Here is a 16,194-nt window from a genome sequence, read left to right as displayed (position 1 = left end):
CTACATCTTCCAACCCTCATCTCCTCATCTCCTCTCCTTCTCGTCTCCTTCTCGTCTCCTTTCCTCTCCTTTCCTCTCCTTTCCTCTCCTTTCCTCTCCTCTCCTCTCCTTTCCTCTCCTTTCCTCTCCTTTCCTCTCCTTTCCTCTCCTTTCCTGAATATATATATACATACATATATAAACTTGTATATAAATCTTACTATGATATCCCCCACACATACACATCACCAACACCACTATCATGATCATCATCACCAACATCAACATCCTCCTCCTCCTCCTGACACGCACATGCACACATACACATACACGTCACCAATCACCAAACCCATGATTCAAACTCATCATTATCACCATCATTATCACCATCATCACCATCTCACCATCATAAACATCATCATCATCAACACAATCATCAATATATAAAAAAAGAACACGCCTATCAATTTAATACCATATAAATACGCATAATCACCCAACTCCGGCTTCTCTCTTGATAAAAAAAAAAGGTAAAAGTAAACAAAGCAATGGTTATGCACTACCAACCCGCGAACACCATTGTATTGCCTCTTGCACTGTGCTTAACCACTGTTCTTCCTCCCCAGTCCTACTTCTTCAGACCTCTCTTCTTCTCCCCTCTATAGAATCAAATCATAAAATAATCTCTCCTTCTCCCCCTTTGCTTCTTCCGCAATCATATCATATCATATTATATCATCGAGCCCCTTTCCCCTCAAACAACACAACATGCCTCTTCCTCTAGCAACACTTACTTCCACCCCCGCTACTCTGACCGCCCACATCAACGCCTTGTTGCGCCGCCTGATCTATCTTACTCGTATCCACGATTCTCTTCTTGATATCTGCCGCCAAACTATAGAATGCCTTTTCTACATTAATGTTGCTCTTGGCGGATACCTCGAGGAAAGGAATGCCGAGTTCATCTGCTAATTGTTGACCGCGTTCGGTGGATACAACTCGTTTGTCTTCCCAATCGCACTTATTGCCTATGAGGATCTTGTTTACACCTTCGGTGGCATGTTGTTCGACGTTGCTGAACCAGGTGCGGATATCTAGAAGGAAGATGTTAGTAAGATTCCTATGACGATTTGCATTTGAACATTGTCTTGTTTTATCCCCCCTTTGCTGTAGAATAACAGCCTCCATCCATCCATCTCCTTCGATCTCCCCAGTCCAAATCACAACATGACACCCCCTCCGCTCCCCAACCCATCTCCAATCCACAAATAGAAAGGAACAACGTACTTGTAAAGGATCTCTCATCTGTAACATCATAAACAAGCAAGATGCCCATGGCCCCCCTATAATACGCCGTGGTAATCGTCCTAAATCTCTCCTGACCCGCCGTATCCCAAATCTGCAACTTCACTCTCTTTCCATCCAACTCAATTGTACGAATCTTGAAATCAATTCCAATCGTGGTGATGAACGAAGGTGTGAAACTATCCTCGCTGAAACGCAAGAGACAGCATGATTTTCCCACGCCGGAATCGCCTATCAAAAGGAGTTTAATCTATTTGCACAGAGAGCATGTAAGCATTTGTCTTGGTGCTGGTATTTGCATATGCGTTGGGGATTGAATAGGGGGAAGGAGAAGGCCATGATTGATAGAGAGATCGATAGATCGATTGATGAGAACCCGGGCTCGTAAACAACCTCACCAACGATCCCACCAAGCAAGCGTCAAGCCAACATACCAAAAAGTCGTAATTCCTCGTTCCGGCCATCTTGTCTGAAATCGCACTCGAGGAGGTAGGGAGCTCAAGTACAGTCTTTTAAATATTTGGATAGCCTTGTAAATGCGGCGTTGTCAAATCCACAAGATCTGATCACTTTCGTGCACTTCGTCCGTGTCCTTAGTTCCTTTTGCTGGGCCTCTTGGTCTGGTCTACACCTGGCACCGAATTCGAATCGTCTACCGTAACGAAATGAGATCGCTGGAAGAAATGTGTGGGGTACAGGGTGCTGTGGGTCGAAAGAGTTTACTTTATTTATCGTGTGGAAGGGAGGAGGTTCTGGTGACTCGTATATGTAAAGTAAAGTGCGGTTTGGACGGGGGTTTCAAAAGATTCACTTGCTTGGACGGGCAACTCGACTTTCCCTTCTGCCAGTGAGTGTCGTGGTTAATGGCAAAACAAAAGAACACCTGCGATTGATGTAATGTAAAGTAAAGTAAAGTAAAGTAAAGTAAAGTAAAGTAAAGTAAAGTAAAGTAGAGCGTAATCCCTACGGTTCCTTCCTGACAAATCTTGGGAGTGAATGGGAACGTTGATCGAAGACGGGATATGAAAGTTCCGATTGTCAAGATCTGGAAAGGGAAGTGTGTATGTATGTATGTATGTATCACTTTAGGATTCATCAGTACCTACCTACCCTACCTACCTAGAACGTCCGTTGTCCGTTGTCCGCTGTTAAACGAGTATGCGGCGCGCGTCTACGGTGGCGTTTGTCAACCGATGTCTCTCATCTGTCAAGTACGTACGGTGTACAGAGAGAGCCAAAGGAATAATATGCCATTCTTAGATACCTTTCAAACCCGACACCCTTATTAGACAAACTATCCTAAACCCTTGGATCTCTCACCGATTGCTAGGTAGATACGAGTGAATATACATGCCTACTCACACAGCTTATAAGAATCCAATACAAGTCACTCCAAACCTTAAACATGCAGAGCTAGATATATCTTGGCCAAGGAGACTTCAAAGGTTCAAACTTCTACTAGTCGGCTCCCCAAGCGGTCAAGTATATATATCCAATACTACACCTTCTGCTGGGAAAAGTATATCTGCAGTATACTTGTTGCAAGTTCCTTCTGATGTCTATTGAAGGGAACAAGTCAGGATTCACTACTGGTAATCTTGCCACTCGTCTCTATGAATAACATTTACAAGTATTCACATATGTATCCATACACCAGTATTGCTCACATACACGTACGATCAAATCCAGATAACTTCTAATTTAGAGTATTCTTAGTCTTGCGACTAGATCATAATTTCTTTATCCGTGCCATGCCATTCCACCCCATCATCTAATCATATCATATCATATCATACCATACAAATATCCATTTCAATATCAATATCACTCGCTATGCAAATATTGCGTTCTCCTTTCTCCATCCTCCGTTCAATACTGTACACTCCACCCAGAATCCACCTATCTGCCCCCCTCCCCAAAACTACCTCAACCACCTCCCATAACTCCACCTAATCCTCTCCAAAACCTTAAGTTGCACCTGAATACCACTATTGATATTACAAAGATCCCCCACATCCTCCAAGAACTCTCTCTCCACATCCCCAGGAAACAAACTATGAGCTCTCTCCCTCAAAACATGAACTTCACACAACAATAATCCATGATCTTTGTACGAGAGCAAGTTATTCTGCGTAGGCGTGGCAATCGTAAGAATTCGATCGATATTCCTCAAGACCCTCGCAGTTCGCCCCGCCCTTTCACCTCGTCGAAGTCCCTTGCGCGAGCCGAGCAATGTTCCAAAATATCGGAAAGTAGCGAAACAGACCAGAACACCAGGAGTCAGACCCAAAAAGCCAAAAACAAGCTCTTGACTCTTGAGCAGCGCATCGATACCACTTAGCGCAACCTCGACATCGACTTTAGTCTTTTGTACCTGGATCAAAACTGTTCTGATCAAGTCTCCTCTGACGGTTCCTACAAATGGTCGTTGCATATCCTTTTCATAGGCGCGAAGAACGGGTGTGAGATCACCTGCCTTGACTTTGGCTTTGATCTCGGTGATTTGTGAATCATTCAAAGCGCCAGCTCCATAATTTGCGGCTTCTGGGTTGTCGCGAGCGAAATCTACTACCATTCTTTCAAGACTTTCCATATCGCCCTTTAGACTCTCTTTACTCATAATTGCCACTTCGCTATCCTTGTCATGGCGAATGGTCCCGATGACCTTCAAAGTAGGATCAACAACCCAATTCATCCAGAAATCTTGAATGGTAGATCCAAGTTCTCTGATCCAGGTGAGAACCTCTGCTTTTCTATTTACCAAGATTCGCAGAATAGTTGAAGACGAAAGTAACAACATGCTAGCCGGTAACCAGTATCTAACGAGTCTTGAAGGTCGTCCATATTCCGAGACAAGTTTTTGTGAATTCGTAATGTGTTTCGGAACGTGTGTAGAGAGGATATGCTGCAATCTTCTCGACACCTTACTCGTCCTTGTTGCTTGTGAAGAATCCGCGCTCGAAATCTCTGGATCATCCTCCACACTGGCAAACACGGTATCCTCGAAATCCGAAACTCCTTGCTCAAGAGCTGTAACATTGCGAAGCACATTATCCATCAATGCCACACTCCTCTCCACCACATCTTTCCACTCGGAATTCTCTGACTCCTCGGCTTTCAAACCCGCACCCTCTTCATCGATATCAAAACTCAGTGCTTCATCCATCAAAACTCCCAATCCACTTGCTCCCATCTCCCTAATCCTCTTCAACCTTGCCTGATTCATCTTAGCCTTCGACCTCCCCAACGCAACCGGACTCATAACTCTCTTTTGCACCTCCACCACACTCCTCTCCCTAATACTCTCCCTCACCAACCCATAAAACATACTCCACTGCCCCGCAACTCCCGCCCTCACATCTCTCCCACCCTTTCTAACCGCACTTCCAGGCGCTTCCTTCAAATGCACCAATCGCTCCCTCGAATCGCTATAAATATCCTTCCCCCAATCCCACAGCCTCTGCGGCGAAGTCTGTATCGTGTACAGTCCCGAATATGTATATGACCCGAGCACTTCATCCCAATACCAAATATCATCACTGAGCGGAATCGTTTGTTCCAGCAGCGTATTCAATATCAACCCATAAGTCTGCACCGTCGCCTTACTAACCAACAACCACTCCAATTCCATCTCATAGTTCTTCAAATAAGCATTTACCCCCGCTCTGCCATTCCTATATCCCCTCTCCTCATCTTCGTCGTCATCTTCATCCTCATCCTCATCTTCATCCTCAATCTCCTCCGCCTGCACCGAACCCTTCAAATCCGCCTGTTCCAACAATCGACTAATCTTCGCCCCCGAAAGCAACGGGCTAGAATTCGACGTCGTACTCAACGCCTTAACCAGCGCCTGCAACTCCGCTATGCGCGACGAAGAAGCAACCTTAGCATGTTGCGCAGACACCAGATTTTCATCTGCAGGGAAAGGGAAGGGAGCGAGCTGGACGCGGTCGAGCTGGGCGTCGACTTTTCGTATTTGGCTGTTGGGCAGAGACGGTTAGGAATGTGTGTGCGAAATGAACTCAACATGTACATATTTACTGAACGAACGCGAATCCCCAAGTACCGAAAACTCCAAAAAGACAAAAAAAATCAAATCGCGACCTCTCCAAGTTACACCAAAAAAACCATCATCTCTCTACTAGAATAATCCCATCCCATCCCATCCCATATCTAAACAACCCCTCACACAACCCCACAAACCATCTTCCAAAAAAAACACAAACTCAAATTCAACCCCAGACTCAAACCCAAACTCAAATTCCAATTCCAATTCCATAAAACAAACAATCAAATCAAATCTCCAACCCAATAAATAAAACAAGCCACTTACTCAGCAACAATCGACATCCTGCCACCACCAACCAACATCGATGTACAAATCTCTCGTCGTAGGTATCTGTATCTGAAGCTCAGAATCGCGATCCGGGCGATACGATAACTAATGTATGTTCAAGACAAGCTCGGGGCAAGGTTCTAGGATGATTGATTGATTGTTGGAGAGCTCGCTCGCTTATGTATGTACGTACGATTGGGGGAAAAAAAGATGACGCAGCCTGGCATTTTGGAAAAAAACCCCCCCCCCCCCCCCCCACGAAATAAGGGCTGGTTTGAGGTTGAAAATATGAATAATGTTGTTTAGATTAGAGTGAGTTGGAGTGAATTGCCTCAATATTATGATTATGAAGAGTACATAGTTTCTAGGGTACAGATAATCATGGTAGGATAATACAGTATCACGAATTCTCGAAGCGCTAAGATTTAGTATCACGTAGGGTTTGAAGTCTAACTGTCCACCAGCTGTTACGCTCGATAAAGGGGCCAAAAGGCTTCTGATATTCAAAATCTACATACTCGATATGCTCTACAGATTCTACACAAATATATGTACAAACCCCACTCCAAATCCTCAAAACGAGCTTCCAGCTACTGGTTCCGGCTCATACCCATCTTGCTCATCCAAATTCATATTCTCGTCCTCGAAATCATCCCAGTTATTAATCTCTTCTTGGGACTGTGATTTCTGTGCATCAAGAGCCATAGCCCTTTCCATGATTTCAAGAGTTTTATTTCTCGCATCCTTCCTGTCTTTCTGATCATCTCCACGCATCATTGCAAAAATCGTATGAGCTTCTTCGATAGCCTGAAGAAATGTATTCAGTCGTGGGCCAAGCTTTCTTTTCCGCAATGACGTTCGCGTGTTCTTTAGTATGCTTTTCATACGTGGGTCCGGTACGACTCGATGAACAGATAACATATTTGTGATCCAGACGATTCCTCTAGGTTCTTTCATACCAATGTAAGCTTTGAGAAGGATAGTTAGGTTGATCACATTTGGTTGGACTGTTGCGCTATGAGTCTGCGAGACTTCTGTCCAGAATGCTATTGCATCTCGAAAGTATCCATTTTGGACGAGGATATTGGTGACTTCATTGAACACAGGTTCTGGTACGATAAGCCCATGCTCCTCCGCCTTGGTGATTGCTTCTCTGGCAGAAGTCAAGAACATGATGAGACGACTGCTTCCGACGCGCTCCATAAAGTTTGGTAGTCGGTGAGTGAGGAGAGTAACAAGAGCATCATCCAATAAGTAGCCTTTCCGTTTCGCATCTTTGAGAAGCTCAATAGCCATGTGTGTATCGCCATCATTCAAGTGCAGTAATGCTTTTACAGTGGCTGCCAAGACTGAACTGTGAATGAAGACTCCTTGTTTGGAGGCGACGTCATATATGTTAATGACCTTCTGAAAGTTGCCCTTTCCCATTTCCTCATTAATTTGTCTACGAGGGTAATTCTCATCATGTATAGATCTAGTCCCCCTGGGAATGACCCTTAGCTTCCTAGCAGCAACTTCTTGTTCCCCCTTCGAATCCTTAAGAGCAAGCTGGCGCAGTTGCGCGAAAGTAAAGTCATTCGTATAATCCACTGAAGATTTTAACATCACACGATGTACTTGGAATACTTGTTCGAAATTAAAACCCCACGTCTTGTAAAGTTGGCTTAGAATAGTATTGAATGAATCAGCGTCAAAGCACGTGGAAACAGAGGTTGCATACTCTATCCAACGGAGGATGGAACGAAGCTCTTTAGCTTTCGCGTACTCGCCAATCATAATGTTCGAGGCGTAAGAAGTTAAAGGTACTCTATACTCTTCAAGACAGCAACGAAGAAAATCCTCCGTCTCGGTCACAGAATGTGATTTGGCAAATAGTTTAAGAATTGGTGGGAAGATATCGCCATAGACTTTGGGGTTGGGGTTGAGTTTTGCCATTTCGGCGAAATTGGCCTTAACATCATCCCACTTCTCACACATCGCTTTGCCACGAGCAATCTGGCCGCGGATGAGAATATCATCTTCACACGGGCCACTGATTTGAAACAAATATTCGTGATATTTGCCGGCGGCTTTGAAATCACCTGCTTCCACACATAACTGTATAGCAACAGCATAAGCAGCTTCTGGCCGACAAACAGTCGGTATCGCAGTCTTGAGACGTTCAAACCTCTCTTGAGTTTTACGAATACTCCGTTTTCTACGCCATTCCGTGCCAAGCAGCTTTTGGAACCAGTTATTCGATCTTATGAACTGATCGCTTTGGATCGATTTCGACACCTCTATCAGAATCTGCTCAGCATGGGAAAAATGGTTCAGTTCAAGCGCTCTCTCGAATACGGCATCCGTGACACGGTAAAGCTCTTCTTGGCTTGGTGACGATTTGACAAAATGCTTGAAGAACTGAGAAATGGCACTACGGTACTGTTTGGACTGTATTTCGGCAATTATGAAGGACCCAACCGCGGAATTAGATGTTTTGCCACGTGTAGCCTCAATCCGCCAAAATAGTTGCTTGGTCAGATCATACATCTTGAACTGACAGGTCAAGTTGCAAGCTTCCACTATAACAGGCCTAAGCTTATTCGAAATTGGTCCAGGCTTCGCTTTGAATTCTGCAAGGCACAAAGTAGAGGCTTTCCGGAGTTTAGAAGGGTATGTGTCGTGGCTAGCCTTATCATCTGGACTTCTTAACAGTGATTCAATAATGACATGTGGCTCGAATCGCTTGAAATCGGTCTCGGAAAGAGTAGTCGATTTTAGAACGATATCAAGAATTCTTTCCATATTTTCCACCATAGAGAGGGACCGACAAGCTGTAGATAGCGCAATTGCTGCTTCCACGAGACATTTTTGCATGCCACTAGATCCTAGATCCAAACCTTCCTCAAATGCCTCTAAGAACCGCCGCACGGCAGAACCAACAGCACTTGGGTCCTTTCCATCTCCAATAATTTGCTGTATGTCGTTTGCAAGACGCAATTGGCGGTCTTCTTCAATATCCTTAGGTTTTTGTAACGGATCTTTTGCGGTTGGGGGGCGTAGTTTTTCAATTCGGGGCGGCTTGAACGGAATTGAAGGTGGTATCAGATTTGCCGGTTCTGTCGTTTTTCCAAGTGTTGATTCACACGGGACAATCTCTTCGGCACTTGTAACATTGCCCAAGGCGGTACTGCCAGCCTGCCAAAATCCATCATCCTTATATCTCAAGACCTGCTCCTCAAACGTCTCTGCCAAATGTGCACTCGGTTCGTGATATTGTCTCGCAGACTTGAGTTTCTTGGCGTTATCGTGTACTAATTTCGCGCCGTGGATTCGTCGTCGACGATCCTCTGTTAACATACCAGTGCTGAATGCGACTGTGCAGGATGTTCCAAGGGCGATGTTGCGAAGAGCTCGCAATGCACCTTTAGAAGGCACAGGCAGGGCGGATGGCATTTCAGTGGTAATCTAGCCATCGCATCTCCATTCAAAGAAAAGATGGTAGTCGAGCGCCCGGTGCACTTGATGTTTTGTGCGGAATGGTCCGATTTGCACTGGTCTATCAACCCAGAACTTTTCGATTGACGAATGATTAGTCAGCGACCCCGCGCCCACAATGTCGGGTTTATATAAAGAAGCTACAATTTTGTTCAGAGCCTGCATGACCAAAGCCTCCTCTAGGATCGGGTGGCAGACATTTGAGATCTGTTTGTAGCTGTTCTCAATTTGTCTAACATGTTCAATTCATGCATTCTCGAGAATGCAGTCGTACATGAGGATATTTGGTGTTATCAAACCCGGTATCAACTTCTTCATTATTTTGGATATCTGTCTAGCCTCTCAAATTATCCCATCTACTACTTTCCTAACAATTGATCACATAAGATCCGCACACAATCATTTTCTGGTAGCATCCAACACATTCCTCTACTTCATCCCAGCCATATCCTTCCGCCTACCAACAAGTTCAGATTTGCACCGCAGGCCAGTTCCGGGGTCACGAAATGAAATGGGCAGGTTAACCTGACTCCGTGCATCACTTTCTAGTTATGTTTCCGACGATAGACCTTGTTGAGATATAAGCTTCGACAATGAATGAATGAGATCTCCAGACTCATACCCCCAGCTTTTCATCGATGCAAATTATTGAATATACATAATACACGCCCACGCCTCAAAAACGGCATGAAGCCTTTGCACCTGAAATGAAACGAATCAAGCGATTCCACAAGTAGGTAGGCACACATATCAATCGGTGTACGTCTAATAATTGACGGGGCATTGTTCACCCAGCATTGTGTAGTAGATATGCATCATAACTTTCATCGCTCAATATACAGGTCCAAATCTTTTATTCCAGATCCCAAAACAAATACCATCTCATTTTCACAAGACACAATCAAACCAAAAGCTCTGTAACAATGCCCTCCCCAAAGCAAAGCCAGGAAATACAATATGCCCCCTAAAACCCAACCAGTAAAACCCCTCAAAAATCACTTGACCGTCTCCTCCAAATCTTTTGTTGCACATCTGCAAATCCAATAGATCCTCTTTCTGCAAGATCAATTGAGGTCACGAGGGCATCCTGAGACATAAAGACGACGCTATCGACATCAACCAATAGAGTTACTCAGGTCACTTGACCAGGAAATATATAACTTTTTGTTGCATGTCTCATGAATTGATCCTACTGGAGTAGAATCAATTCGTAGTTGTAAACACTTGACCTTACCGTGTAAGGCCAATTCAGTGAAATCCTTCGCCAAACATGATCGGCGGTAACAATGTACACAAAACTCCCTGATCAGGTGTTCGGAGCTGTAGCATTCGAAGATTGACGGTTTATATGACACTTTCATGTCCGTCATATTAACCATGGCGACCTTCATTGACCTGCAGAGTATTCATCGTCAGTATTTAAATAAAGAATCAGTTTATCAAAGGCATAAATATCAGCTGTTCTCACAACAATGTATATGTAATAACAGGCTCTTAGCGTCATCTATTAACAATTCGCCATCCTTCTCAAACGCACATCGATCTTGGTGTATCCGTCCACATCAAACATCTCAAAATGCGCGGCCAATCGTGCTACATGCCCCAGACACCCAATCACCTACCAATGCTCATTTTCTTACGTGTGATATTAGTATCCTCGATTGACAGATACCTTTGTAATGAAAGTTGTAAGCTTTCTTCAACAGTAGGAGCTACGGCTCTCTCCTCGTTTTCGTAACCTACAGGATGTTTTAATGAATGAGCTACGAGCCAATCCAGGAGGCTCAAAAGAAGCGAAACGGTAAGACAGGTAGGGCTGAAGATGATTTATACTGTACGTGATGGTGTTTTTCACACAATCTTAGCCTGCGTGTCCCATTTTTTAAACCCAGGTAAGCCGTTGATGGAAACGGCCGCGCGGGTGAGGCGTAGAGGTAATTCCATCATAATGCTACTCTGTCTTACACGACGATAACCATTAGGAAGAGATGGGGATGGGGATGAATAAAATCATCATAGGGCTGATTGGGTAGGGTACGAAAGTACTTGGGGGCCATCAAGTGTGTTACGTGATAAGGTAAGAAGAATAAAATGGGAACTTTGCACCCTAGTGAGAAGGATGATAATGTAGTATTTGGGGGAAACTGCATAGTATTGCTAACTTCAGCATGCACTTTAGGTTGTCTTATTAGACAGTAAACGATGCAGAGCCGGAAACCCAATTTGATGCATTACACATGAATGATTTGAAGAAAGGCTTGTGATGTCGCCTAAAACCCCTTCGATACTTCAGCTATATGGGACCGCCCGAAATCCTCTGCCGTGCTAAAATTATCTACGGGAGAGAGATTGGGTGCGTGTGCTCGCCGAACAATGGACAGGCAATAGGAGATTCAAGGAAAAGCTAATGAAGAACTCTCAGTATCTTTAATCGTCAGTTCATAAAAAGACGACAAGCAATACCAGGACAATTGATATATCTTTTGGAGATACTTGTAATACCTGAGGATGATTTTAGCAACACGACAAGCCTGCACTGTCCTTTATTTGTACGCCAAACAGATGGAGAGTTCTACCCACGATGATATTCTGCCATGAGACCCTCACCCATCGTGCTTCGAATCTATCGATGCCAATTAATTTCTTCCTCGTAAATGTCTACACGTGATGAAAGCTGTGAAATGCAGTCAGCTTACTTCCCCGCCCGCCGAGAAGGGCAAGTGATGATTTGCGATCTATTCGCGTTTCTCATAAAGCAATCGGGGTTAATTATGAAATAAAATAGAAACTCCGGAAGGTCAAAGCGGTACAATAAAAGCAACTCCATTTTCAGTGCGTAAATATTGTATTGAACGGCGGGTGAAAGAAAATGTTTATCGACAATTTTTATTTCCTTATATTCTTTTCGTTTATAGACAGTTTACTCCTGTCGGGAATAGGTTGTAGTCCAAACAATTTGCCATTGATCTTTTGCGCCATCAGAAAGATCCTAAGTATCTCCAGCTGTACACGAAAAAGTGTAGCGTAAAAATATGAAGAAATCAACTGACGTTGCAGTACTACATGGCTCAAAAGCAAACATGCAGACTTGTCACATCGATGCCAGGGTACACTTCAAGCTGTTGATTCTAATGTTTTATACTTCTACCATTCGCCGCTGAACGAATTGGAAATCTTGCAGAATCCTCATCTTATGACAAGGGGGTATAGAGGTGATAATGAATCGAGCGTCTATCTTACCGACTCCGGTCGAATGGTTCCTCAACGTGAAGAATAAATCAATATTTTGCAATCAATATGGGAGTAGAACCAACTGACGCGGACTTCTTTTTGAACGCCAAGAATTAAAAGAAAGCTTTTGAATAACAGAGCCATCAATCAGCAACGAGCCACGAAACAAAAGCAACAACCGAATATACTCGACAAGAAGTTGACACACGCCATTTCCGGCTGATAAGGGTTGATGGATGAATGAAGGAATGAATGACCTTGTGGTAAGGCTGAAGCGCGGCAATCTCCCAAGCAAGCCTTGATTCACCTCTACGAATATTACCTGCCCAAGTTCATCATAGCGCGTGTCGTACATGAGTTCTCATGCAACTTTCAAACTCGGCACCCTGGCAGTAGAAAGGAGACGGGCGGTTCAATGGAAGGATCCCCGGAGTGTAGGATTCGGAAGTATTAGCGAAAGGCCGAGCGAGTGTGTATTCGAAGGAGCGTTCCAATGCTGCACCCAGGAATGTGGGTAGTCTTTGTGCACATGGATGAGAAATGAACGTTGATCTCCTCGTATCGCTGGGGATGATTGTGAGAGAAGGTTCGATTGAGGTTTATTATATTGCTGCCGGCTGAAACGAAAGAAGGGCTACATGGACGATGGGCCGGTACGCACAAGTCAAGGTGGAGAAAAGCTCGGGGTTTTCATTGGCCACCCACCAGTGGACTGACTGGTGGACCACCAGACATGATGATGTGATGACAAAGAGGATGATTAATTGATCCGAAGCATAAAATCCGACTGCGAGAATCATTGCGTTGCGTCCGTCTCCCGAATGGGTTCCATCCTGCGTGGAAGCCCGGAAAGGTCGGAGAAAGGATGAATAAGCAATTTCCAGTCTATTACGTTCCCAGGTGCAGAGGCAAAGAAATTTAGCTTGAAATTTCAAAATGAGCCATAAATACCTCTCCCGTGAAAAGTTCTTACTCATCATTTTCCTCCTTCACTCTTGATTCTGATAATCTGATTTTGGTCTCGAGGATTCATATAGAATTAAATATTCCGGTGTTGTCGAAGTGACTGTTTATCCTCATACTCTAGAGCGCCTGGGTATAACTTCTGCCGGCACCATCTGTCTCTCTCTCTCTCTCTCTCTCTCTCTCTCTCTCTATATATTACATCCATATATATGACATCGGCACATACGTGAACAGGATATAGCTCAGCCACCGTCACGTGCTTTGTTTCTCGGAAGTTCGCGGTCTCTCGATTGGCACCGTACTGTCTGTCCAGCATCCAGTCCAGTTCCAGTCAGTCACAGTCCAGCCAGTCCAGTCCTACTCCGTCCAAGCAACCAACCTCCATCCAGATCCAGCCCGCCCGGAATACGGTAAAATCCTATAATCAGTCGGCCAGAGGGAATAATAATCCGGCCGTTTACATTTTACCTTCCACATTCCGTATTCACCTCGTCCTTTTCGGTGGTACCATTGTACGAAGGGCTACGGTGCCGATTTCCTCCAGACTAGACGGCGCACCACCACATTACACACCTGCCTGCCTTCCTTCCTACATACATATCTACCTCTGATCCATCCTTACCCCAGTCACCCTCAAAGGTCACGTCAACAATTCTGATAAATCTATTTGTCAAGCAAATCAAAACCCAAGAACGCTCGGAAACTATCAACGCCCCCTCAAAGAACTAAGAGTCCCAAGAAGCAACTCCCACTGCCTCCTACGCTGCCTATCGAGGTACGATTTGGATAATAACTTTCCAACATGCAATCAATCGCGCCCGCGCCGGTTGCACAAATGCAGAACCAGGTTCGTATTCCCATTTTCATCGTGTTTACTTTACTTTCACTACTCGACCTATAACTCCGGTGGTTCATGGTTCATGGACTTACCTCACTTGTCATACCCCTCCATTCAATTCCTCTCAACGCTCAATTCTATAAAAAAGTCTCGAGCTGGAGCTGTCTCATTCGCGTGCTCGCAAACATAATACAACCTTCCCTCGAGAGATATTGCATCTTAAAGCTGACTCAGTCGCGCAGGAAATGAGTGCAGATAATGGTATAACCTCCCCTTCCTTCCTTTGATTATCAAGCACAACAACGGTTTCTTGTCCCCCATCCCAGTATAAGGTATATGCGGCTATACGAGTCGAGTAAATCAGAATTCTCATATAATATCGCGCCGCGATTTAAACTCCCCTTCCCACCTCCATAGCACCACCCATGTTTATGTTGCTTCCTGCTGACGCGCCTCACTTCTTCCTCTAGATTTAAGAGCTCAGCTCTTGAACTTGACCTCGCAGTCTCAGCATCATAATACTCAGACACATGGCTATAACCACGAAGTGCAAGCTTCGAGTAGTGCTTCACCTCACGACCATAATATAGATCCTGCTATCGGCGGACAAATGATGTCGGAAAGTGGAGGAGACGACGCAGATGGTAGAAAAGGTGGAAAACGCGAGCTTTCTCAATCGAAGCGTGCAGCTCAGAATCGCGCAGCTCAGGTTCGTAATTTTATTCGTATCACGATTTTTTTATCGCTGGCGCATTCTTTGCGAGTTTGTCATGATGCGAAGTATCGCTCGTTAAAAAAATAACGTCGGGTTGAGATTTATGGTTCTCTTGCTTTGTCAATTCTCATGTCATCCAAAAAATCCCATTACCCAAGCTTACATAATCTATCACACAGAGAGCATTTCGTCAGCGCAAAGAAGGATATATTAAGAAGCTTGAAGAGCAAGTCCGTGATTTCCATGCATTGGAGGATAACTACAAGGCCATTCATGCCGAGAATTACTCTTTGCGCGAGTACATTATCCGACTTCAATCTCGACTTATTGAATCCCAAGGCGAATTTCCACAACCACCACCACACATTAACTTAAGCCACCCATCGCAGCACCCTCATCCTCCACCACCTCAACAAAGACAAATGGAGCCATTAGATCATATGCAACGACATGAAGCTCCCATTGCCCCCATGGCCCCTATGGGTGCTCTCCAACCTTCTGCCGCAAGAACTCTGGCAGCAGCCAGTCTCAAACACCCTAGTGAAGAGCAGCAAGTTCACCAGCCACAACAACAACAGCAGCAGCAGCAGCAGCAGCAGCAGCAACCATATCCACCCCACCCAGAAAATAAACGATTCAAGGATGACGATTCTAATGACGAGAATCTCATACGCTCACAACTGGCCGGTGGACAAATAACCAATGACGGCCTACCAACTTCTATGTCCATGTAATATCTCAGACACAGGATCTAACTTGTTCTTCTTCTGCTTTTTAGGCGTTGATAAAGACGGAGGCTATTTGGGATGGTTTACTGATAGGGCACATGGGTGGAGTTTCTACTTTTATATAAAAGTGGTACCCCACTCTCATAGGGGTGTTTCAATCAAGCAATTACTGATTTTGCTTTTACCGTTTCTTACAAAGGCGTTCATCTTTCTCTTACTTTTCTCTCTGTCTCCTTCTTCGCTTCTTTCACATGTGTTTATTCATTGTGGTTTCTACATCTTGGTGTCTTTTCTCATCCGTAAGTGGAGTGGGAACATGGTATGGAAACTTCGGGGTTGTGTCGCGAGAATGTCGATATACATATGCGTGCAGAAAGACTCGAGGAATAACAGTCAGCACAGTGGTTTTTTGGTGGATGCGTGGATAGGTGGAAAGACAGATATTGAATGGATGGATGGATGGATGGACAAGATGCGCATATGCAGATATTAGCTAGCTTGCGTGCTCATTAAGCAGCAAAGGTACCGAAAATTCAAGATTTTTCAAATATATTCAATGGTGTTCTGAAGGTAGTGTGATGGTTCTCCCTCCGTCCCAATAACGTGCAATATTAGTAGA

General features: G+C 44.5%; 4 protein-coding genes across 4 annotated transcripts; 1 reads left to right on the top strand and 3 right to left on the bottom strand.

Annotated features, from left to right (window-relative positions):
- Nucleotides 1-101: 101 nt before the first annotated feature.
- Bcsas1 lies at nucleotides 102-2,421 on the bottom strand. The gene is made up of 3 exons (XM_001547399.2): nucleotides 1,719-2,421; nucleotides 1,267-1,534; nucleotides 102-1,073 (listed from the first exon to the last, which is right to left on the bottom strand). Exons 1-3 carry the CDS (start codon nucleotides 1,746-1,748, stop codon nucleotides 760-762), a joined length of 612 nt encoding a protein of 203 aa, XP_001547449.1. The 5' UTR covers nucleotides 1,749-2,421; the 3' UTR covers nucleotides 102-759.
- Nucleotides 2,422-2,925: 504 nt separating this feature from the next.
- On the bottom strand, nucleotides 2,926-5,845 carry Bcnca2. Its single transcript, XM_024690167.1, has 2 exons — nucleotides 5,618-5,845; nucleotides 2,926-5,264 (listed from the first exon to the last, which is right to left on the bottom strand). The coding sequence occupies exons 1-2, from the start codon at nucleotides 5,653-5,655 to the stop codon at nucleotides 3,206-3,208; spliced, it is 2,097 nt and encodes a 698-aa protein (XP_024545935.1). The 5' UTR covers nucleotides 5,656-5,845; the 3' UTR covers nucleotides 2,926-3,205.
- Nucleotides 5,846-6,085: 240 nt separating this feature from the next.
- On the bottom strand, nucleotides 6,086-9,145 carry BCIN_01g00530 (hypothetical protein). The gene has a single exon (XM_024690166.1). It carries the CDS (start codon nucleotides 9,053-9,055, stop codon nucleotides 6,194-6,196), a length of 2,862 nt encoding a protein of 953 aa, XP_024545934.1. The 5' UTR covers nucleotides 9,056-9,145; the 3' UTR covers nucleotides 6,086-6,193.
- Nucleotides 9,146-13,235: 4,090 nt separating this feature from the next.
- BCIN_01g00520 (hypothetical protein) lies at nucleotides 13,236-16,183 on the top strand. Its single transcript, XM_001547404.2, has 4 exons — nucleotides 13,236-14,141; nucleotides 14,375-14,393; nucleotides 14,603-14,841; nucleotides 15,027-16,183. Exons 1-4 carry the CDS (start codon nucleotides 14,097-14,099, stop codon nucleotides 15,579-15,581), a joined length of 858 nt encoding a protein of 285 aa, XP_001547454.1. The 5' UTR covers nucleotides 13,236-14,096; the 3' UTR covers nucleotides 15,582-16,183.
- The last annotated feature ends 11 nt before the right edge of the window (nucleotides 16,184-16,194 follow it).

This window comes from Botrytis cinerea, chromosome 1 (assembly GCF_000143535.2).
Source record: "Botrytis cinerea B05.10 chromosome 1, complete sequence".
In the NCBI taxonomy this organism is placed as follows: Eukaryota; Fungi; Ascomycota; class Leotiomycetes; order Helotiales; family Sclerotiniaceae; genus Botrytis; species Botrytis cinerea.
The sequence above is the reverse complement of the archived record's forward strand: the minus strand, read 5'-3'. Positions and strand labels throughout refer to the sequence as shown.